This window comes from Chamaea fasciata, unplaced genomic scaffold (genome assembly GCF_029207755.1).
Source record: "Chamaea fasciata isolate MVZ Bird 193981 ecotype frontalis unplaced genomic scaffold, bChaFas1.0.hap1 SCAF_6, whole genome shotgun sequence".
Classification (NCBI taxonomy): Eukaryota; Metazoa; Chordata; class Aves; order Passeriformes; family Sylviidae; genus Chamaea; species Chamaea fasciata.
In genome coordinates this window covers 20,159,351-20,185,558 of record NW_027094091.1, presented here as the reverse complement: position 1 = coordinate 20,185,558, position 26,208 = coordinate 20,159,351, and the positions used below count along the sequence as shown (strand labels likewise).

Below are 26,208 nucleotides of genomic sequence, written 5' to 3'. Positions count from 1 at the left end.
AACACTACTCAGGAACAGTTGATCAGGTTACAAGTACTCTATTTCTGCTATGAGAATAGCTGTGTGCTGTCCTGGGTGGCAATAGTCTCGCCTCTATCAAATTTTACTCTGAAGACAGGTAAAACCTCAGCTATCTCTGCAGCTGAATCTGTGGCCAGTTACTAAGGCAGTCGTCTTTGCCATTCAAAATACCATTAAATATTGAAACTAACATGCGATTTAATCTCATAAAATTGGAATAGACTGTCCAAGAAAGTAAACTGGCAAATGGGCAACCAGTTGAACATGTTATATTTTAATTTGCAGAGACAAAAATGACAAGCAATTTATTTACATAAAACTGTACAAAAGCAAATTAAATTATGTAAATATTTCATAAATAGAGGTGGACTAGCGTTTAATACATTTTGCCATGTTTAGCATAGTTGCGTGCATAGTGACTCATAATAAACAATAATAAATTGTTCTCTGCTTCACTATCAACATCCAAGTTGCAGAACAATAGTCAATGATTATTATTACAAACAGATCGTACCACATTGAATGCAAGTGCTTAAAAATTTAGGAAAAGTTGTCTGAAAGCATACCCCAGGTAGCTGGTGAATGTTGTCTTCTTCCTCATGCTTACGCTCTTCCAGTCAGTAATTCAACTTAACTGATGGGCTTTAATTTCTATTGCTTTTTTATCTGCTTCTTTTCTTAAGGAAACTCTCTATATTTATCACCAATGAAATAGAAGGAAAAATATTTCATTGTTGAACTTCCTTAAAAGTGTTTGGTGATGACTGGATTTTTGGCAAGATCTTTAGCCATATTCATGATTTTTCTGCTTGACAACTTCTAGGGTAGCCTTTCAGCCAATTATTTCAATCCCATTTAAGTTCTTCCCCCACATAAAAATAATGTTTAACTTTTTTTTTTTCCTGAAACTCAGGCAGCAGGCCAGTCAGAAACTATTCAATAAACATAGTGGGTCTGAGTTCTGGGATAAGCCTTAGATTTTAGACCAAAGCTATTGAACTTTCTAATACATATAAAGTTATATATTAACGCATCAATCTATAAAGATGCCCTAATGTAAAATACATGCAAAGCTCATTTGAGTTTCCCATGGAAGGAAAGAAAAAGATGTTTTCTATACTGTACAACTAAAATATGATGAAGGCTAAAAACAATTTAAAAAATTGTCAATTTTCCTGGCAACATGAACTGGTGACACCTTGCTAAATAACTATCATATAGACTGATCATACTTTTCCAGGCAGCAGAATTAAAAACAAATTAAAAGAACCCCAAACCCCACACAAATAGTAATAAAAAAATTCCTCAAGACCTACTTAAACCACAGCCTTGTGTTAATAATGCTTAAGACTGGTCCATTAACTGAGTTTGGCAAAAGGCTTGTTTTTAAATATATCATTTATAATTTCTCAGAAAATAAACACAAGTAAATATACAGGTTTGAAAAAGTTGGGAGTAGCCCCTTACCCCTCAGTGTCCAAACCCAACTACCACTTTACCATAATAATAGGTATAAAAGGCACAGTTGCATATTTTGCATTCACCCTAATTATTTTTTATAGCTTTATTTGTTTATTTTTATACAAAAGCACTCTATGGAGTGGCACCAGATTTAACCTATTTCAAATAAAGAGGAAAAATACAAACACAAAATATATTTGCATGTCATGCCAGGTCAGAAGAGTAATCAGCATATTAATAGTGGCTAGTTCCACAAGAATTGCTGTGAATACTTACAGTAGATAGAATTTTTATAAAATTCTTTCACACTCATTTTAGATCTAAGGAGATGCACACAAGAAAATTATTTCATGACTGTCTTATGTGGTGCAAAAATTGGTGAGTGACTGCTGATCCATTTAATCTGAAGGTCTACTATGACCTGTATTATTAGCCTTGTAGAAAAAGTGTCTAAGAATATACAGAACCCAGCTACCTAATTTGTTTTCTTGTCTGTAATATTAAATAAAATCTTATTAAAGGAAGTTCTGTTGAACATTTGTGTTATGCAATTGTGTATTCTGTTGAAACGTGCAAGAAAAATGTGTTTACATTACATAAGCATTTTTAGAAGCATTTTTAAGCAGGTACTTACAGATTATACAAAGTAGTAACTGCTATATGCAGTCTCATAACAAAGTACTAGCTTGCATCTCTCCATATTACTTAAATAATTAAACATAAAAATGTTCAATCATTAATAATCTTTGATTTTAATATTTTCTTTCTAAAATGTGCCCATTCATCGTAACTGCTATACACAAACTAATGTTACTTGAAGAAAGTAAACTTTAGAGAATGAAAAGGCCAGTAATGGCACAACCCGCTATATGGAGAAGTGAATTCAAAAGATAAATGGGATGAGTTGTTTTGATTTACCAACCTCTACCTTAGGCTGTTTAAAGTTATTTCTATGCAATTCTTCAAAGCAAGAAACTACCCAAAGCTACATTATGACTACAGTTACTAGAGAGTCATCTAGCCATGCCTTCACGCCAGGTTCAACAGCCAGGGATCTGAATGCCTTCCCCATCCTTGAGCTGTCCTTGCTGCGTTGTTTGATTGTCACTTTTGTCTGAATGTCTGAGCTCGGTCTGTGATTATTACTACAACATCAACTACAAAGCAATTGGTTGATGTTCTGCATGTTTTGCTGCTTTTATTGCACAAAACCCTGTTTCATTTCCTCTTTCTTTCAAGAAGCACTCACCATGATAATTGTTACAGCTCTTGCATATCACACAGTAGCTTGGACTCTTTTTAAATTGTTTTGACCTCCTAGGTATCATACCACTGTTTATCAGACCATTTGTTACTAATGTTAAATGTTCTGGGTCTTGATATTATTTAGTATTGCACTTGGTTTTAATGCACTTGGTTTCAAGAAAGCTTTCATTATCCTCATCTTTGACATAATTGAAGCAGTTGATAAGCTGCAACACTGATGACCAGACTTAGCAACCATGCCTTGCAATCTGAAAAGAAGCTTTTGTATACAAATTGTAATGTTCTCTTGCTACTGCATTATCCCTTTGTCCACCTTTTTCCCTCCCATCAAGCATTCCCATTAACACAGCCCTCTCTTCTACTATTAGTTTTTAATTTTGATCTTAAAAATTCCCTGGAACTACCATATGCAGCATATCATATGCAGCATGTGCTGCAATATATCATGTCATTACAAAAAAAAGCATCAGTTCCTTTGGGCATTCAACTGAACCACAGTGAAAAAAAAAAATTGTCATCTGGGCTTGTGAACTGTGCTGCTGCATAGAATGTAGCTGAAGCTTTATTATGAGTACATGTGTTTTTTGTGAATACATTTATTTTCTAAGTCAAGCCCCAATACTTAGCAGTTCCCCTGATCCATTGTGTGATCTTTGGCCTTTTTGTTATTACAATCTTCCCAGCTAAATGTTAGTCTTGCCCAACATAAAGATTTCAACAGTTTATCATTGCTATCCTATGGTAAAAGTGTTAGTAAATGTGTTTACATTGAAATAATCATTACAGAAAACAAGAGAGAAGGAGAGACAGAGACACAGCAGGACACATTTGTTCAATGGATAAAACAGAACCAGAGTTCATGAATCACAAGAAAGTATGCCATGTTTTTGTCTGCAGTCTCAGGCTGAATGTATTTCTGTTGCTTCCAGCCTCAGATGACAGGTGAGAATATTAAAGCTGTGGTCTTCGCAAAGTGCCTATTAATGATTATTCCTTTATATTTATCCTATATCTTTATTGTTTCTGAAGAATTGTCCCTGATGGGGATCAGCAATATTCAGATGGTATGTTTTGAATACATTTTCCCTGACCTGTTATCCTCAACAAGCCAGATGACAAACAAACAAAATGAGTGGCTTAATTCATGCTTCTGCAGAGGGGAAACAACAGTGTGTTGTGTTCTTTTTAATCAAGCTTGCTACTATGGGAGTAATTTGCAACCATAGATCTAGGAAAATAAAAATCAGGGAGGGGGAATTAGACATGCAAGTAACAACAATGTTTTCTACATTGTACAGTAAAGTCAGGCAGACAGTATAATTACATGCCTGCTGTGGAGGCAGAAGTGGCAGGCAGATCTTTTGTCTCTTTGGTGGCCCCCTCTTTTTTGTTTCACATTTTTTCCTTAAAATTGTTGTGATTTTAAGACTTTTTCCCCATTTCTTTCTTATATTATGAAAGAACTTTGTTGCTGCTTGTTAGCCTACAGGTAAACTTCTCTTCTAGTTAGAGTATTGACAGGAGATGGCTTGTATTCCCCTGTCTGTGTAAGGGGGATATCCTCTGGATTGCCTTCTTCATTTTTGCTGAAACTAGCTGCGCTGAAGGTCTCATAGGATGAGGTCAACTTTTTATTCAGGAGGTTTCTGTTGCGATCACCCATGAGGGAGGCTTCTCCATTGGCCAGCTTTTCCTGACTGCCCCGTTCATCAACAGGCATGAAAGTGGAGAGTTTTGGCTGGCTCTTCTGCTTTCTCTCCGGAGAAGTGCGGACCGGCATCCAGCAGGAGTCTGAGTGGCCATATTCATCACATTCTCGGGTGCACTTCCCTGTTAGGGCTACATCTGGTAGAGGCCGTGAATCTGAAAACAAAAGAGAATTGTCTTTACAAATTAATATTACCGTCACTTCCATTGAAACTGAGAATCCTTAAATTCAAAAAAGGTATTTTTAAAGGTCTTGGTAGGAATGTTGCAGTGAATTCCTCAGTAATATTTTTTTTCACGTGGCATGTGCCCAGAGGCAGCAAGCAAATCTGTACAGTTATTCTCAACCTTGATAATTGAAAAAAAGAAAAAAAAAAGGCTATTAATCCTCTTCCTGTGCCTGTAAATCAATTTCAGAAGCATTTGGCATTAGGTACTGAATTAATTTTGATGCTGAAAGAGTCAAAGAAGCACTTAATTTCATACTGCCAATTTTCTAGAAATTATTAAAAATATAAAAATACCTTTCCTTGAATTTTTTGTAGAGAATACTCTGAATTTATGTGGAATTTATCTGGTGATAAATGCACCCTGCAAATACTTACAAACACACTCAATGCCCTGCAAATGAGCATATCTGTTACTGACAAAGGGACTGAATTTTCATGTAATGCAAACCTCTGCTTGCATTTCTGAGGATTGGGCACTTGAGTTGTTAATCCACAATATGTTACATAATTGTACAATCAGTAATTGCAGAAGCATACAAAAGCTCTGCTATGGGTTATAAACATTATCAACAGTACAGATAAAGGCGTTCCGTATGTATCTGTGCATGGTAGGGCATGGAATGAATCTGAGTGCTGCCCAAAGAGAAACAATTTATATGTGACTTGCTATGTTAGAAGTTGTCCTGTTCCTGTTCACTATGTCTAAGTTTTCTGTACTTGTAAAAGCTTTCACTGAAAACCAGAAAAGTTCAAAGGCCTGCAGGATTGACTCCTACCTGTTTGCAATGCAGGTGTATTTAAGATTTCTCTTTTGATACTTGCATACAACTGAATTTAAAAGCCACCTCAACTATTTTAACGAATGGGTAACATTCTTAAACCTTGGTTTTATTCGCTTATAATATACTTTACAGTCTAAGGGAATAACTGAAACTGCCTACAAAGTAACAACATGATAGTCAAACAAAGTTGACAAAGAACATAAATCAAAAAATAAAATTTTCAAGTGTGTTTGATATGACTTTCATATGGTATGACTTATTTGATGAAATATGAAGGTTTGTTTTATTAAAAAGCAATTATTTTTGAAGGAGCAAGGAACTTCAACATGGAAACATAGTCATGTAATTCATATGGGCTGTGGCATCTTTCTACCTTCCCACTAGAACACCAAAGTTCTTGTGAACAGTAATTTTTGCCTGTCATAACAAGTGCCTTATAAAAACTCTTTCAAAGGCCTGCTCAGCCTTCATTCTGTTACATTTGTTTTGCCTATTTTTCTTTTGTTTTGGCTGATAGATGCCTTCTCAAACGATGAAAATTCCAACTGTGAATTTTCTATAAATTGATAAAAAGACCACTGCCAAAGATAAGAAAATAACCAAGAAAACAAACAAACAAAACCCCACCATCAAAAATCTTTTGCTCTTCCACAATAAAACATTTCAATTTAAAACATTTACAACAGGTGCTTGAAGAGAAAGCATTATTTTATTTCAACATCTGTGGATTTAATCCTGATATAATTGCAAAAGCTCTTAAAAGTCACATTTATCTTCATCTTGTCCTGATTTTTTCTAGGCATTTAAACATTAATTTAATAAATAATTTATTGCAGTATTGCAAAGAGAGTGTACAGTATTTGCTACTGACAGGTGTGAACATTTTATAGAATCTACTGTATGTACTCTGAATATTGTATAAAATTTCAAATTTCAATGAAATATCACTGACTTTAATGAGGCAACAACCCTGGTGTCTAGATAACTGAGTAACCCTCTAACTAAGAAGTGTAAGGCCGGGAGGAGGGAACTGAGTGATTTTTACTTTTTAAATTTTTTCCCCAATTTATTCTTAAGGCTTTTGCCCTTAGACACAATTCCCATTTTTTTTTCTTCAGTGAAGAATGCCATACTGTGAAAACTTATCAGCCTATCAGTTTTCAGATGACTGTGTTCTGCAAACATACACAGAATATGGGGATGGTAACAGGAAAATCCACTGTTTGTCAGCTAAATCAGCATTATTCTCACTCTCCCTTATGATAAGAAACATAATTAACTGCTCAGCTGCCCTGATGTGCTTTGATTTTCAAGCAGAATTTTTCATATTTTTATAACAAGGCCAATTCCCTTAAATCTCCATAAACTATTCAAACCATCACGTTATATCCAAAAAAACCCTGCCATTAAACATTATGCTTGCTTCAAGTATTTTAATTATTACTCTGACATAATATTAACAACTGCTGATCAAGGCAATATGTCGACCTTTGTTTAAAACATAAGAATATATGTTTATTGAAAAGATATTCTTTTGTTGTTTGAGTTTGAGGGTTTTTTTTCAGATTGAAACAATTAGCATCTCAATATATCTGATGGAGTCTTTTTAGCTGAAAAAAATTTTGAGTCAGCAATACATGGGTTCATAAAAATCCTTCCCTTGCTGGTGGTCTTTGAATCACACGCATAAAAATGTCCCATTTTGCATTTTAGTGCTTCTCCTATTCACTTCTGGAAAAATACTGGAATTCCTTATTGTAAAGCATGAAGATTTTATGTATGATTCAGCCTTATAATGTTGTTTTAAGAGGCAAAAACTTCCAAGTCAGTGTGTTACTGAGTTGCCCTGTTGGGTTATGTGATAAACTTTATCTTCACACCCACGGAAGAGCTGAGAGAGACACTGGAAGGACAATACTGGCCCAAATGATACCCTGACAGACCTACCCAGGCCCATCATAGGGCAATCAGACCCTCGAAAGTCCATCTGTCCAGGCCCAGATGAGCACAGGGGTGTATAGTAGCAGATAGGAACTCGGGATTCAGGAGGAAAAGTCATCTTTCTGTAATAATGCTGGGGATTTCTCTCTAGGTATGTAGAGCACATTTTAAGATATGAGAAAAAGGAATTTGGGATAGGAAAGGACTTATGTTTAGAGGAGAAACCATCAAGAAGACAAGTGAGGATTTTAGGTGATAGTGGAGAAATAGAGATATAAGGGGATAAAAGGGCCAGTCACATGTAAATAGTTTGCTAGGTAATAAGTTTGTCTGGTTGTGTTCTGTGCTGTACGAACACCATCTGTTCTGTCCTCTTATTAAATTCCCTTCTAACTTTTCCTGGGAATGGTCTCTCAGTTATGAGTTCATGTATCGATATGGGAATGTCCACTATCACTAGTGGTCTTTCATCCTGTCCAGCCAGAGAAGATGGCACAATGAGCCAGAGAAGAGGACAGAATGAGGCCCTTGGTGTGTTCATGGAAGGGCTTTGAGTGTCTGTGATCTGTGTGAACAACTAGGTATATATTTCATGTATGTGTGTCTTCTGTGTATGTACCTAGTGGGAATATATCTTCATCTTTGCTACTGTTTGGACTTGGGGTATGGAACAGCAGCAACAGCCTCATCTCCCTCAGGCTGTCAAACCCAATGCTATATATTTTTCTCTAAAACACCTTCAGTTAAGATTAGACACTTAATACAGCCTTCTACCCCACTGCTTTCTTGCATCTGCTCTTAGAGCTTGAATCAGTACAGCATTTGAGTACAGATTTAATCTAATACGATTTGAAACCTGTACCATTTTAATTGCTTTTCTGTTTAAAATATTGACAAATCTAAACTAGTTGGTGAAAGAAAAATGGAATGCTTTCTGTACAACTGCACTTGATAACAGTGATTTAACCTCTTATTTGGATAAACTACTGTGCCACTTTAGCTACAAAGTAATTGCATTTTTGCTGATTCACTGAAACAGATCAACACTCTTTTGCAGAGCAGGGACACTCTGAAAATGCTCAGCATTTTAAATTACCTAGTCCATGGAGTTTTAAATAATCTCTAAATTTGAAAATAAAAATAAACTTACCTATGTCCTCTAGTATAATTTGTGTTGAAACATATCTATCTCTAAGAAAAATGTTTTTTTTTAAAGTGCTTCTCAGTTTAAAAGTTAAATAATCCAGTAGTGACCCCACTGAGAGATGAAAAGTCTAATGGAATATGGCACGGCAAACAATTTGTTAGCAGAATGGGCAAATCATCAAGGAGCACCAAAGCAGATTCCTACTCCAGTTACCTATCTGGAAACCAAGATAAATTTGTGATTAAAATGTACCTTATTAAAAAAAAATCACAATGTTAATTAATGAGAAAGATATATGATATTTCCTGCTATACAGAAATCTGTAGATGTGGGATTAGGTTCTAAGAGTTTGTATATACTAGTCAAATTCAACCTTTTATCTGCACAAAAGGATCATCAGAAGATGTCATCAGAAGGTGTCTTCTTAGTTATTGTCAAGCATAACTTCTCACGCTGTCTCTAGATCAGAACAAGGTATTGCTTGATACAACCATTGTAAAATCATTCCCTAAAATTCAGGTATTTAGAAAAAATTTAGGTATACATATAAATGGAGACTTCAAAAATGAATACTTTCAAAACAGATTTCACTTTTCAGACTTCAGCTTGGGAAAAAATTGGCAAACATTAAAGAGTCTTAAAATCTGATTTGTCATTGTGTCTGACAGAAGCTTCCACAAAAAATTTTTAAAATTTATCTGATAAAAGTTAGATTTTTTTTTTTAACTTTAGTAACTACTCAACTACTCATCCAAAAAATCTTTGAACATTTGCAGCTAATTTCTGAGGCAGTGATATGCTTTATGTTTGCCATAAAACTTAGTACAAAAGAATGTAAGTGACTGGAGATATTTATATGTATGCTAATGTTTCTGCTGATTGTAGCTGACTGTTCCCTTAGGGCTAGTAGGGTTGCTTATTATCAAATACGGAAGGCACCTACCACTGCAGGTTAGACAGGGGAAAGATGATGTTCAATCTCCAGTTTAATGCCAAAGAAACTAACTCAAATATTCCAACCAAGCAGTTTTCCACTATTTTCCCTCCTCCTATTCCTAATCAAAAGAGGTTAATATATTTCATCAAGGACAGAAACAGTATTATGAACTCAGTAGTCAACAAGTACACCTGGGGATTGGAACTAGATGATTTTTAAGGTCCCTTCCAACCCTATCCATTCTGTGACTCTACATGTTACAAGTTATGTGCTTTTATTTTACACATGTATTGCAGGAATATAGTAAAGAATGTTCACTCTGGCTCCACTCTACACATTTTTTAAAAACCATTCTTGTACAATATATTTTATAGACCCACATCTAGTCCTGACATGGTTCTAGCACAGACACTGGAGAAAAATGTAAAGAGCTTTTCACCTTTTTTATTTTTGTAAACCACACACAAAGCTGATGGTAACAACAGACTTGAGACATACTTAACCTGGCAAAAGTTGTGTTCCACTTGTCCCTGGGGGTGGAAAACCTTTCAAATCAAAACTGACACTATAGCTAGATACAATATTTTGACCATTTTCAGAAAAAATTCCTAGCTGTAGAACTTTTTCTCAGAGGATTACAAAAGCACAGTAGCCATATAGTACTAAAGCAGTGCAACAGTACTACTGTAAACCAAGCAGCTTGGTTCACAGGATCTGAGGAGTTCTTGGCAGATGAGTTCTAAATAGTATCTATGACAAATCAATGACTACATGCAGATTTTGCTTTCCACACTGACAGGCCCATAATATCCCTGCATGGTTCCATTTATTGAGGACCTATAAAAAGTGCATGTGGAGTAGTTCCAGCTACTGTGAGAAAAGAAAAAAGAATGGGAGCAGTTATATAGTAAAGGAAGAGACTGTTGTTTGGATGAGCCCCATTTTTTCTGCATTCTGTACACAAATATGTCACATTCAGAAGACCACGCAAAATGCAAGCGAAACACCACTATATGATTAAAGTGGAGTACATTTACATGGCTGTTATTTTAAAAGCCATGACTGTTTTATGAGCTGTGTGATCAGGGACACAATAGAGCTCTTAAAGCATAACAAGTATTGACTACATGATCAGGGAACAATAATGCAGAAAACAGCAGAGAGAGTACATATTGTAGAAAATCACTGTTTAAGGGGAAAAAAGAAAGCTAGTCTACAGAGATATACAGCTACAATGGTACTGTTGTTGAAATTCTTGCCTCCTAATTGCAGTAATTCAGGAACCGAACCCCAGTTTTTGCTGTGGCGTATTCTGACATGCCAAGACACTATAAAAATACTTAAAACATGTTTGAAAGCATCAGCAGTTTCTTCCTCTGTACCTTAGGCCAAATACAGTTAAACAGCAATTGAACATATCTCAAGGAGCGTTTAGCGCCCCAAGGCTTGGACTGCTGTCATTCTGAATGTGGCATTATCATGTACTGCAGAGATAGAGCATGCCATCTCTGAAACAGTCTTACTGTATAAAGTCAAACACAAATCCAGTGCTGGAGACATGCCAACTACACTAAAGTAATGAATATATTAATTGCTTTTGGACTAGAATAATTTCATGTATATCATGCCTAATTCTAAAATTCCTTTCACTGCTTAAGAAAATACTCGAGAGTACAAAAAGATTTTAAGTATATTGATGGAATGATTAATATTGTGAGACAAGGTATGGCAGAATCATACAAAATAATGAATTTTGATTTTTTTTAATGCAAAGGAAAGAAATATAGAAATAAAGAATGAAGAATATAGAACGAAAGTGAGAATTTTCAGTACTTGAAAATGGTGGAAAATAATATCTCCCCTTAAATAATCTGTAAAACCAGCAAGACTCAGTGCTGTGATGTGTCCAAAGTCCTAATACTTAGCAGTTTCAAGAGAGACCAGAGTGACATGTTAAAGGAAACATGTGCTGCTGAATAGTCCTTTACAATTAAAACTAATAAAAACCCCAAAAAACAAAAACAAAAAAAAAAAAAAAAAACAAAAAAAAAAAAAAAAAAAAAAAAAAAGAATTCATAGGAAAAAAAACCATAGGAAAATAGAAACAGTTAAATGATTCTTTAACATTTGAAAAAAGTTCATGCTAGAGGAATAAAAATGAATTAGTGAGAAGAGAAAGCAGATATGGTAGAAAAGAGCACTGTTAATGTACCTAAAAGACAAAAAAAAAAAAATTAAAAAAAAAAATAAAAAGAACAAGAGTGGAAACAACCTGTTTTGCATGCCCATAGTGAAAAAAGACCAGAAGTAATGTCTTGATTGCAACGATGACAAATCAGGTCAGAAATTAAAAAAAAAAATCTCTGAGGATGAATGAAGTAGTAATGGAAGGTTACAGAATCTGGAATGAGTTTTACGAATGTCTGGAAATTTTTTTTTCCCAGGATAACATAAAGGTAGCTAACCCTACCTTGGGAAAGAAAGGCACAAAATGACTTCTAAAGTTTCCCTTCAGCTCTAACAGTTCTGTTGATGTGATTGCCAACTCTCATATACTTTGGCCTCAATCCAATTCCTAACTGCTTCTGGGTTGAGACTCTTATTCAATAATAAATCAACCTCAGACAGTGGGCCTCAGTTCAACCAAAAATCCATTTTGGAATCCTCCTTTAAAATTTTATGGTATTAAAACTGCAAGCAAAACCCATAAATAATTGGACCACTTAATTCAGATGTTAATCAAAAGAATATAGAAGTATAAAGCCCATAATGATAAAAACATCCCACCCACTCTCAAGTTCCAAGAAGATTACTTAGCATTTATAAAATCTTGTTTCCTGAGGGAAAAAACCATCCATCCTATTTTACAATTAGTTTCTTCACAAAGTTAAAGAATTGATATTGCTTCTACCTGTAGTGGTGCAAAACGTATCACACCTCTGAAGTCCATTAAACCTGAAACTGGTTTAAGAATCAAAATTTCACAAGTGTTTATATCTTATATGATATTTTTCTTTTGGTTCCCTTGAATATAATGTGTGTTTTAGGGAGGAGAAGACAAAGAAGATAATGAATGTATAAAGCTTTGATTGTTTTGGGGTTTTTTTACGCTTATTAAACATACTGCACCAGTCTGTATAGCTACTTAAAATGATTCAGACATCTAACCAAAGAAATATCACCCAAGTAATAAAGAAATACTACCCAAGCAATAATATTTCTGACTGAGATTGCACATAGTCATAGTTATTTCTATCATAGTTACCTTCAGCAGGTTAAAATACAATATTCTTTAACTGTTTCCCTAATTATAGAACAACTTGATAAAAAAATTCTTACCTAAATTAGTGATTATACCGGTTCAATAATACTGTATCTATGACTTTCAAGGAATCACCAGTATTTCACAACTAACATAAAGACAGTTTATATTAAAAACAGATCTATGGGTTTGGGGTTTTTTACACTAAAAGAACCTATACTCGTACTCCTATGGGCCAAAATCATATTGATTGACGGTTGCCAGTGGAGGACAATAAAATAAATTGTCACAACATTATGATTAAGTGAAATCAAATTCAACGGGCCTAGTTGTAGACAAATACTAGTTTGATTACATTATGAATAGGAAAAGCCAGTAGAAACACAAAGTTTTAGCTTGTTTAAATTGTATGTATCCTGTTGTTCAGACTGTATTATTTAATTTTTATTCTCAAAAGAAATGAGAACTAAGTATTGGCTTATGGGATACTAGTGGTGAGTACCATACTAAATACACCATGCTGAACCTAAATTCCCCAGATTTTAATTTTCTAGACTTAAATGTAATTGCTGCATGACTTCTTGTAATCCTGTTAAATCCTTTGATAGCCTGATTTACTTCTATCACTGAAATGGCAACATATCCTTCAGAAAAGCAGGACTTACTGTGGCTTCCTGAAGTAGCATAGACATTAAGATGTAGGAAACATTTAAGCCGTCTAATTGTTCTGCCAATCTAAAGCTAAGGTATTAATCTGTCACTGTGTCAAATTACATACCTTTATTTTTTTTCAGTAAAATGTGTCAGTGCTTAACAAACCCTGAGCTGAAACAATTTATGGAGCAATTAGAATGTCAGCTCTTCTATAGATGACTTAAGAAAATCTGAATCAAGGCTCAAAAGTCACCATAACTTCCTTGATACTCTGCCAAAGTGATGGGACTGTAATGCAGGAGCTCTAAGGGAATCAGGTAGCTAGCATCCATTATTAGCTCACCTCATCTGTTTCTCCCTTTTATTTTATTTCGTGTTGATAAGGATTTAATAATGTATTTTCATATCAGGAATGGACACCAGGTAGGAAAATAAGTGCTCTTGCCAGAGAAAATAAAAACACCATGACTTCCCCTCATCTCCCTTCAATTTGTGCCCTTCTCATTCAACAGACAACTTAGTTTTGGAGATACTCCAAATAATATTTTCTAAGGGATACTAATGAATGGAGCATTGCTTCCATTTAGAAACTAAAAAACATGGGCCCAAAAGATGTCCAATGTCATTTGGTCTCAGGGATATCTCACAAATATCTTCTAGGATATACAGAACTGACAATGAAAGTTAAATACATAGAAAAATCAGTGATCTGGAGTTTCAAGCTCTTTTGTAAGACTGATATTTATTGAAGCAGTATAAAAGTACATTATATATGCCTAAGGTTTAGTTTCAAATGGTGACTGATTAAAAAGATAAACCCCGACTAAGCACATGGCTGGTTAATTGTCACAAGTAATGGCAGGGGATAAAATCAATAAACAGAAAAACTGAGCCACTTGTGCTTGTCAACAAGAACTCAAACTAAAGTTTGAGGCTTCTGTTTGGTGGCTTCTGTTTGGAGTTTTCTCTTTGAAGGCTTCTATATTGAAGAATTTGCTTTAAGGGAAAATACTGATTTCTTTCTTTCATATCTTTCAGTGAGTTACTTTTTCTTACAGAATTATCCTGACACATGAAATAGCAACTTTAACTGATTATGTTGATAGTGCCACTGCATATGTGAAAATGAAATGCTTCACATTGTTCCACTTTGTGGAGCAAAACATTGCTGGATTCTGGATCATATTTTATACCTGCATACACAGAATAAAATAATATACAGTAACCTATTTTAAATAGTAGTACTGCTTTCATAAAAAGGGAATTACTTGGGTTTCCAGAGGTTTTCACTGTGACTCATGTAAAGTATATCTTGTTACAAGTCATAGACTCTCAAAGGTTAAACTTGTAAGTGTAAAATGAGCTGAAGTTCTGTTAATTTATATTATGTTATTTTCAGATGGGGGAAAGAACAAAGTTATCTATGCTCTACATGTAAATGATCACCTAAATAATATAGAGATCAGCATGAAGCAGAAACAAATAACTTGTGACTACTTGTCTTTTTAGCAGCTGTCAAGAGAAAGTCATACTGTAAGAAGAAATATAGCAGTCATGTGAAGGGTCCATTTAACCTTTTGTGTCACATTAAAGGAACTTTATCCCAAAAAATGGAAAAAAAATACACTTATCTGTTCATAGCATACATGTATCTCTCACAAATGCACATATAAATTTGTAATTTTACTTAATGATGCTAGATCTGTGATACAGAACCAAATTTAATACAATGCAGTGAATTGAAAAGTACAAAGAATGCATTCTCATGTCTTTAACAGAGATTCTACATAACAAAAACTAAATTAATGATAAAAACAGAAAAAAAAATATTGTATTAATTCACATTTTTCCTGTCTGTGTAAGGAAACTTCAGAAGAAATGCGCTAAATTTTATAAAATATATTGCTCATCCTCGTTAATTATGAAGAATAACAGAAATATAAAATCATACAACACATCCATAAATGCTAATACTTCTACTTGTCACTGGGAAAGAAAATTATTTACTGATTATCTAGTTACAGAGTTCTGTCTTTTATTCCATGTCAGTGGCATGAGCCTCCTCTTTAGAGGAATTATTTTGGGACCTTGAGCTTATCCTAAGAAAAAGTAAAATCTACGCTGGAATTTTAGAATAATAGGATAATAGAATATTCTGAGTTGGAAGGAATCCACAGGGGTCACTGAAGTCCAACTCCTGACCCTGCACAGGACAGCCTCAAGAACCACACTATGTGCTGAGAACATTGTAAAAACATTTCTTGAACTCTGGCAGGTTTAAGACCATGACCACTTCCCTGGGGAGCCTATTCCAGTGCTCAAACACCCTTTGAGTGAAGAACTTTTTTCTAATATCCAACCTAAACCTCTCGTGACAACTCTTCATGTCACTCCCTCAGGTCCTGTCACTGATCATCACAGAAAAGAGATCAGTGCCTGCACCTTCACTTCCCCTCATGAGGAAGTTGTTGACTGCTTTGAGGTCTCCGCTCAGTCTCCTCCAGGCTGAACAAACCAAGTGACCTCAGTGGCTCATTGTACGGTATCTTCACCATCCAGACCTCTAGACCCTTCACCATCTTCACAGCCCTCTTTTGGATGGTGTCTAGTAGCTTTCTTTCTTCTACTGTGGCACCCAAAACTACCCCCAGCACTCAAGGTGAGGCTGCCCCAGCTCCGAGCAGAGTGGGACAATGCCCTCCCTTGCCTGGCTGGTGATGCTGGGCCTGATGCACCCCAGGACATGCACGGCCCTCCTGGCTGCCAGGACATTTATTCAACTTTTTATTGACCAGGATCTCAAGGTCCCTTTCCACATCACTGCTTTCCAGAATCTCATTCCCCAGTCTGTCCATACAGGGTTGCCCCATCCCAGGTGCAGAATTCAACATTTTCCCTTTCTAAACCCTCTGCTTTGTTAAGGTCTCTCTGCAGGGCCTCCCTGACTTTGAGGAAGTCAGCAGCTCCTCCCAACTCTGCATCACCTGCAAACTTGCTCAGTCCCTTCCAGTCCTGTGTCCTTTATGGTGATATTGAGGAGTTCAGAGCTGAGGTTAGAGCCCTTTGGAACTCCACTAGTTCCACTAGGTCACCACTCTGATATCACCCCATTCACTGTAACGCTTTGCGTCTGACCTGTGATCCACCTGCTTATCCATCACACCATGATGTGTTTATCCAGCTGTGTGCTTGAACTTTGGTCCAGAAGGATCCTGTGAGAGATAGTATGAAAAGCTGTACTGAAATCCAAAAAGATTACACCAACTGGCTTCCCTTGATCAATTAGGTGGGTAATATTTTTGTAAAAGGAAATTGAGTTTTACAAGCAGGACTTTGCCCTCATAAGGCTTTGCTGGCTGTGAGTGATGATTGCATTATCCTACAGGTGCTTTTAATACCTCACACAATTAATTCCCCTTAATTTGTACTTCTGTTATAAGTACTGAAACTTTCTTATTGAGATTTTGCAGGGAAGAGGGAGTTTTGGAGTTTGTTTTCTTTGCTGTGGATGTCGCTTTTATAGTTTTCACACTTCAAAAAATGAAGGGACAAATACAGAAAGATAATGAATCTCTCAATATGATTTATGTCCTGCTCAAAGGAATTTTTTCCATTATTTTTTCTACTGATTTTTCAGCTGTGTCTGCAGATTACAGTGAATTAATTGCAAACATCAGCCCAGAATTTTTCCATATTTATGACAGATTAATCTGGGTTACAGTCCATTAGTAATTAAGTATTAAACACAGCAATAATTCCTCTTGAGCACTTATAGCCGAAAGAATGTAATCCTACATATGAATTATAGGGATGTTATATGAAAAGAGGTTAGAGCATCAGTGCTTATCTCAGTATGGAATGAAACAGTATAATGATTTTTTTTCTAGCAATAGAAAGTACAGAAGCAGTTTGAATGAAACAAAATAGAGGACAAAAATCACGTGTTACTTGCAAAATCTAAGCTTGTCAGAAACAGTAGTGTCAATCCTTCTTGCGAGAGGTAGAATCTAACAGAGACTGCACTGTGTATCATAGTTATTTGACCATACTTATTCAACAGTGTTTCATTCATTCAACAATTAAAGGTGGTAAAGAAGTAAAATACGTTTTACTTTACAAATAGAACAGTGGATTGATGAAAGTTAAAGGCAAGACTAGACTTGAACAGGGTTCTCTATGCATATTAGTCAGGAGCTATCTCTCATCCCAGTGATGAAGATTCCAGGGTTTACCTGGCTAGGTAACAGTGTCTTCAAATTTCCTAAGTAATTTAGTTGAGTTGAGCATACTCTGCAACAGATTTCTTGAGATATTCCTTCAAATTTTGTGAAATATTTCCCAGCCCCAAAGTAAAAATGGAATATTTTTTATCAGAAGGAACTGCAATGGAAGTATATTTTTAGTGAATCAATTCTATTTTTGGTTTAAGAATGTTTAATATTGCAACTAATCTCCTCTTATGTTGTGCAGCACAATACTAGAATTAGTCAGTTTACTTCTGTTTAACATGGTTGCCAAAGTATTTACCATGCCCATAAAATTGTAAATTTCAGGAAATATTCCATTTTTCTTCTGCTTGTGATGTCTCCAGATTCCTTAAGACGTGCAGTATATATACTTTGGGCTACTGCTTCAGAGTTAACATCTACTTTTTCTAGAATACATGAGATATTTTCCAGCTTGCTCCATTCATTTGAATATCAAGAAGTTTTGTAAACTCTTAGTTTATGCTTTCACTCAGACTTCAGTAAAAATATCAATGTTAGGCTTGCTTCACTGGCAATGCATAACTAAATTCTTGACAATAGGTAGAAAAAACCCTCTAATTATATCTGTTAGGAGAGCATAAAACTTAGCCAAGCAAAACATATTAACAGTGAGGTTAAATTATCTTCTTTTTAAGAGCACATATGCAATTACAATTACATATACAAAAAAATTAGTGTTTTAAATGTATTGAGTGGTGGAGAGGAAAAAAAAAATCCTCTTGATTATTCCCAGTTTAATTCCACAGGGCAATTTCTACTAAGCCACCCTATATTAACTGAAGTTGTCATAATCAGTTAGCAGCTGCTGGACTGTTTTGAAAAAACAAAGAAGGCACAGAACACCAGTGGTTAAAGGGTCAAATATAGGAGCTGGACAGAACATAAAGAAGTGGATGATGAAAAAGATACAAAATCAGAAGACTTCATCTTACTTGAAGGATGACTATTGTTAAAGCCAATAAAGTAATGTGGTATTTTGGAAGTTAGTATTTCAGTATAAAAATTAATAAACTGTTAATTTACTTTTATTAAATGGTTATTTCCCACTATTGCCCCCACAATGTACAACAGCTAGGCCATTTGGTGCATACTTTGTACAGGCATTTTCCTTTCTGGCCATTCTGAATATGGTTTCCTGACAGAAAAATGTTTAGAAGAAAATTGTTCTCTCTGCAGTGTTTTAGTCTCTGGCTGCTTTCTGAGATCATCATAGAGGTGTCAGTTGGGATTGTGGTTCTTGTGAATGTAAAGCACTGTGCTTTGAAGTATAGCTAATTTATTCACATAATAGATTCCATTTTGGCTGGTACAATTGTTTTCTACTTGCGTCTACTATGAAGCTGCAACTTCAGGCAAAGAAATGTGTACCGAAATATCAATCACCTGAGCCACACTTACTGTCAGATGAGGGAATTATTCCAGAATTATTCAGAGTACAACATGGTCCTACCAAAGCTGAACGAAGTCCTACCAGTAACTGCACATCACACTTGGATATTTCATGGACCTTGTACAGAAATGAGCAGCAGAGAGGGCTGATGAGCATATTTCATGCCCTTTTGTAAACAAAGCATTTCTGATAGTGATCCATTAAATTACACCAGACTAAGCACAGCAGATAAACCCACAGTCTACAGTGGTGGACACCAGTGATTAGTTTATTAAACTTACACTTCAAGATACTTAACTTACATGGATTGGTAAAGTATTTGCTGTATTTATATACATATTCTATTTTAAATCAAAGATGAGTGGCTAGCTAGATAAATTTGAATATTATCTGTTTTCTTTCAAGTGATGCAGATAGAAATCAAATGGAAAAAAATAATGTGTTCTCAAAATATTTTGACAAAAAAATAGTTTTCATCATTAAAATTAACCTTGATTTTATTGTGCTCTTTCTGTGAAAGTATTTGGAGACTCCTATTTTTTATTAGACTATTTTTGTATATTCTCAAATTTCTTTCCCGCCAGGTGTATGAAAACTAGCTATATATGTAACAGTGCAATAAACAACTGAACAAACTCTCAGTGCGTGCTTTACTCTACCAGACATGTGAACTGCAATTACATATATCTTGACTATTGGTATAACTATCTGGCTCTGCTGCAAAAGTACTTTGTGGAGTTTTCTCTGTTTCTATTTGCTGATGCTTTTAGTCATTGAAAGTAGAGGAGATACAGAAAGAGGTCAAAATTGACAGCAGAACTGAATCAGGGCTTCTCATGCCAATGAAATAATGAAAACCAGCACTGTTCTTACAGCAACAGTAATGAATATAAATAGACATTATTTATTAAAAAGCCCTGAACAGCTACTGGGATAAAGAGAATAGGCATCAATTTCTAGAAAAAATCTTTTCCTGCCATCACAGATAGCTTTGTGAACTGGATAAATTAGGATGCCCTTTAAACAATTTTCATGCTTCAAAAAATGTCTGTGAGAGAAATCTTCCTTATATTCTTTTAAGGAATCAGACTTAATAAGTTGAATTTTACTTGTATTTTCTACACTTATATTTCTCATGTCAATCATTTTTGGACAAAATCTGTTATCTTTGACAAACCTTGGTACTTAATATGAGTACCTTTTTCTTCCCCTAGATTTTTTGTCTCAAGCACACATATCCCAATATCTCTACAGAAAACATTAGCAGAGTGCAAATATCATCTGAATAATTGTCACTAGATACAAAACATTTGTCCAACTCCTTTTTCTGTTTAAAATTAAGTCCATAAGTAAATGTGTAAATCTGCACCAAAGTGATTTAATGGAATAGCTTTATCTGTCTGAATTTCTTCCATATAAAATCCTGGACACTATATTTAAGGAAAGATCAAAAAAGGAGGTTTCTTTGCTTTTTTGACTGAAAGCATCTTCCAAGCCCACAAGATTAAAAATCATTGAATAGGTGCCATATAATTTAATTTCAAGAGATTAGAACATTTTTGTCTGTCACTAAGTGATTCTATGGGCCAAATATATTTTATGCCATGTCTGTTAGAAAATCATTAGAGAAATATATTCCCTCTCATTGAAACTATTTGAAGATAATTATTTATTTCTCTGGAATAACAAAATAGCATTTTATTATGATATTTATTATTGTCATCATGCTATAAGAGAAAAATTCTTCTGGATAATTTACAATAATTTTATTCATAGGGAGATCTTAATCTGAATTAGGATTTACAGACATACCTTAGATTTCAAATTTTAAGAGGTAGAACTGATGAAAAAGGAAGAAATAGCAAATTTTGAATAGATTTTCCTTGCTAAACAAAGTATAATTTAATTTCTCTTTTGTTAGATACATTCATTCTGCTTCAGTTCATGAAAATTTGTCTAGCTGTAGGCATCTCTTGTTCTGCGAAGCAAAACTTAAATGGATTTCTACAATAATCTGTATTTTGAAAACTCTCTTAGGAAATTTAAAATTGTTTTAAAGATCTCAGCTACACAAATTTGCCAAAGGAATTATAAACATCTATGAGAATTTCTCTCTGATTAGGTTTTACCTAATCCGTCTTTCAGGCAAAAATAATGTACACCTAAGGCATAGCTTTCACAAGATGCATTACATCACTAGTACATAGGATTTAGAAGTCCAGTCAATCCAACTTCATTTAAACTTCTAGAAAGTATATATTTATTTATTTATTTATTTATTTATTTATTTATTTATTTATTTATTTATTCAGAGACAAAATTCATGCTGCTCTGATATCCTTTGAATCAATTATTTCTGTCATCAATGAGAAATGCAAACTCAAAATAAAAAACTAAAGCTGCTATGATCCAGATCTGTTCCAAGGATGGAACTGAAAATTTCAGTGGAACAGAAAGACAAGATAAAGTCTCTCGAGATTATATGTTTTATGTCTTTATTATAAAGTAGATGAAGAGTTTTGCAACTTTAAATGCTTTTCTATGATGCTGACGTCAGCAGTATATCCAAAGCACAGATAATTTTTCTCCAAGAAGATAACAGGTACATTGAAGATTTTTACTATATTTCACTGTATCTCGTCTATTAAGTTTACATGGACAGAGATAAAACACCATGATAGAAAATACAATTTAAAGATGTGTTTGTAGTCTGTCATATAATTACTGTGTAATGTATTTTTCAGCGCAAAAGTGTAAAGTGAGTGTGTTTTTCTGACTGAAGAATTTTAGGTTAAGTGGAACTCCTTTGAGGAAAATGAAAGATTGCTCGATTCTCAAGAGGTAACTAAACTTGTTTAACTGAGAGAATTTTCTATGACTCAGAGGGGAATCTGTGCCACTGCCTCTAAATTTATAGGTAACAGAATGAGATTTCAAGGACACTGTAGAATTTATTCGACATAGGAATCTACTGAAGGTTGCTTGACTACATAATGTAGGAGGAAAGGATATTAAAGGGAAGTGGCAAAATACATATTTCAGATTTTCATATTCTGTCTTGCTCATGAGATCTTTGTGTTCACTATTAAGAACAACAAAAAATTGTTAGCTTATTACATAGTGTTCTAATAAAATAAGGGTCTAAAGAATATTATTATTTTGGCATCTCTTGCTTTGTTACTTTACCCAACAAGACTTAACTAAAAAGGTTATCAAACAAAAATATAAACAAAGGGATGTTTTGAAATCAACAAGTACGAATTTGTAAAGAGATAGCACAAAAAAAAAATGAAACTGAAGCTACTTATGGAGCCATACCAGCTTTTCTTTACCTAGGGGTTGCACATGTAAGAGTTCAGTAGCTCAGAAACATTGTGTGATGAAAAACAAAAAAATCTGGTCTTACTAAAAAGCCTTTTGCTTTAAAACTGCAGTGATTAATTTTTCAATGCTAATACAGGATGCAAAAGGATTAGTGTAGTAGAAATTATCTTATCCTTAGTCACAAAGCAATGTTGCACAGAGCTTAGCATATAATTTTTAGGAAAAATTAGTTTGTAAGACAGATGTCTGCTATGATATACCAGTACCATTTTACAAATAATATGTTTCAAACTATGAAACACACCAATGGCAAGTTACATTTGCCTACATGGGAGTGGAACACAACAGAGAGGTTCTAGAAGAGCACTGTATAATATGAGATGGCAGATGGAAAAGAACAAAACTAAATTTTACAGGATGGGAAAACTTTTCAGTACTTAGGACTAATTCTCATCAATTTTCTCTACCTGTTATGAAACTGAAATACAAACTGTGTACTGCAAATGCTATTTTACTTTGAACATTTTTCTGGTCTTCTGGGATATTTTCAGATATTATTTGGATTGGGGAATAGTATTTGTTGAGATTTTATAAAAAGGCAGCAAAAGAAGGCTAAGAAGAACATGGAAGAGGCATTTCTGTTTATAAAGTGTGCATACCTTAAAAAAAAATAAAAAAAGTGAAGGAAAGGAAAACAAGAAGAAATCATTAGATTTGAAAGGAACTCAACCAAAACAGAACATAAGCAATTACAACGAATTTTTTGTAGTGTTTTGAATATATATTTCACTCAGTAAACCTGACTTAGTCTGAATACTATAGTTACCTGCTTTATTCTTAATATTCCGTTGTTTATTAATTAAATTAAAAGCAAGCTAACTCTAGGTAGTTCTGGAAGTCTGGCTTAAAAATAGAAGTATTATCAATAGTTATAGCTCATCTTATCTCAAAAAGTCTATCACGTAACCAACACATCAAAAGACTTGCACTGCAGTTCTATCCTACTCTGTTTCTAATTATGAGGTTCTTCTCTGCGGGAAGCAATTCTAAAAGAACTGAAACAATTTATTTTAAAGGCTACAAACATCAGTAGAATTCTGTGTCATACATCCTGAAAAGCAGAATATCTTATCACCTCACAGCTTGCAACAGGCACATACACAACCCTTGTCTAGGTTAAGAGTCTCTGGAAAACAGCTTTTCAAAATAACTTCTGAACTTAATTTTCCACTATTATTAACTCCACGATCTCATGTTTAAAATTAAAAAAATTTTTATTGACCAAATGAAATTTGTGAAAAAGTATCATTCTCTAATATTTTCCTAAGAGATATATTTTGAATTTCCTGTATTTTAAATAGTGAGAAATAAGTAACGTTGCAAGTAGAAGTAAAAAGAACGACACTCTTTTTGTCATTTGCAGAAAATAACGTGTGGAAATGTCAAGATGGGGAGAAAAGAGTGTCAAAAACCCCAGACATTTTCAGACTTACTTATTTTTCTATTAAAAGTTATAGTACCTCACTTTGGAAACTATTTCACTTCTTCTGAAGGTACATGTCTTCTGAGCTCTGCTATGCACAACAAAGTTGAAGAGAACCTTTTATTTCCATAAAGATGTGTCAGCATAATTCAGGAAACAAAAGCATTTATGACAGTTTACATTATTACATTTCTGTATTACTCCCTCTGCCATGACCTTCAGTACAGATCATCTGCAAGGTTTTGATGCTATTGTCCAGATTCAAAACAAATTGAAATGGTGCATAGAAAATATTCTGATTTACAATGGACAGCAAGAGTTACTTAGAAAAAAGTTGTACCAACAAAATGTGGTGTCTTAGCTTAATCTAGGTACAGAACTCGTATTCCTGAATAGAGACCTGAATTGGATTTTTTACTTTATTTCTTAGTTATGCAGCTGATATTTCAAGTCATTATGCCTGTGTTCAAAACTGAGTGTTCATAAACCACTTCACTTCCTCCCAGGTAATGTCATGTGAGCATTCTCATCTCATTGCATATCGGAGAGATCAGGAACACGATCTATGTCTCTTGTTGAACGACAAGCTAGGCTCAGCTGGAAGAGGAGGGGGGCCCCCTAGGCAGATTTCAAAAAGCATATTTCTGTTCCTGGTTGAATGTTTAAAAGGCCACAGAGAGGAAGTCACTTTGCTTCCCTCTCTTGCAATTGCTCCTAACAGAGGCTATGCAGCACATAGCTACAGAATGATAGCTCGCACCAAGAAATATTCTAGAAGTTAATCCCCTTCAATGAAATATGGTACCTGCAACTTCCAAAAGCCTGATGGACTGAAAATGTCTGTGCCTTCTACTCTGATTTTGAACTATGTGCTGGGTTAATGTGTTAAGGGAGCATTTAGAACTTAATTGCTCTTTATGGCCTGATATCTTCATGACACAAGAATACAGATTTCCAGATGAAATGGTTTTGTAACTATTAATATGAGCTTAGATTCACAGGTAACTTTGTGATTCAAAACACAGAGTAAGGTAAACACAAAAGATTAGCTTTGTGAAACTGCTTCTTAGGCATATCTGCCTCTACCCCACTGCTAGAGCCAAAAATAGATGATCTTGAACTCTCCCATTTGCCTTAACAAACCAGTCAAAAAGGCTTTGTCTGGCACCAAAACTGTCAAAACTGCTAAGGTTTTTAATTTGAAAATGGCAAGGTCTAGAGCTGCTCTATGACACAAATCATAATGCTGTTAATTAAACTCTAGAGCAAATACTAAATTTTGAGCTGCAATAATTAACAACATTTTCTCTAGGGCTCAATATCAAGTACATATTTCAATTAATTAACTGGTATGATGCCTTCAATAACTTTTCAAAAAAAAGAGAGGTGGTTAAAATTCCTCTGAATTTATTAATACAATCTTTGCCCCTTAAAAGACTGAAATTTAGCTTATTATCACCTTGTTCTCAAGAGATTAATAGCATGAAGTTCATTGCTATCATCTCTCCTTGCAAAATATTCAATATTCAGCATTAAAGTATTTTAAAGTAAATATGAGATGACAACTGATTAGCGATCTGTCAGCTTGAGCAGGAAGACTTGACACTTTGTTTCTAGCTGAATTTCAAGTCCCTTATTTCGATAATTGCACAAATGAAACTCTTGCATATTTTTCCACGATGTGAAAGATATGAGCAAATAAGAGCTGTCATTCATTTGTTAACATGATCTAAAAGTTACACATGAATGCAAAACATTTGATTGGCCAAGTTTTTCTTTTTTGAACCAATATCCTGCTGCTTGCTAGACATTTTGAAAGGCTCTGAGGGATATGTATCCATTATGATGGCTCATGAAAAGCAATTGTTCCCCTGTTCCAGACATCATCTGCTTTCTTCAGCTCATCACTAGATTCCCAACAATAGTCAACATCTCACTCACCAGTGTGATTGAACATGAGTTGCAGGAACATTAGAAGATATCTGACTAAACTGATATTCATTTAATGTTTCCCATCAATCTGCTAGACAAATTACATCAGGAGTTTCACTACTTTAAACCTTCAAATTTTTTCAGAGAATTTAGTGCTATCAGTCAGGATGTACATTTAAAGCTTCATAAGCATCACTAGTTCAAGTACTTGCAAGCACTCTAATGGCAGTATTTATTTGATACAATAAGCAAATATTTGCAAAAATACTTAGATTCAGTTTCTCTATCCAGAAGGTGCCACTATGATCTTCCAGATAGTTTCTTGAATGCATGAATTGAAGTTTTTCCCCTTCCCAGAAGCAAGATAAAAATTATGTCTTCTAGAAACTAATACAATTTAGAC

General features: G+C 34.6%; 1 protein-coding gene across 1 annotated transcript in view; it reads right to left on the bottom strand.

The window, feature by feature from the left end:
• Positions 1-279: 279 nt before the first annotated feature.
• The window catches only part of PCDH7 (protocadherin 7), a 265,817-nt gene continuing 239,888 nt past the window's right edge, over positions 280-26,208 (bottom strand). The window contains exon 3 of the mRNA XM_066185586.1: positions 280-4,611. Coding sequence (XP_066041683.1) covers positions 4,232-4,611 — 380 coding nt within the window. The 3' untranslated portion in view covers positions 280-4,231. The remainder of the gene's footprint in view (positions 4,612-26,208) is intronic.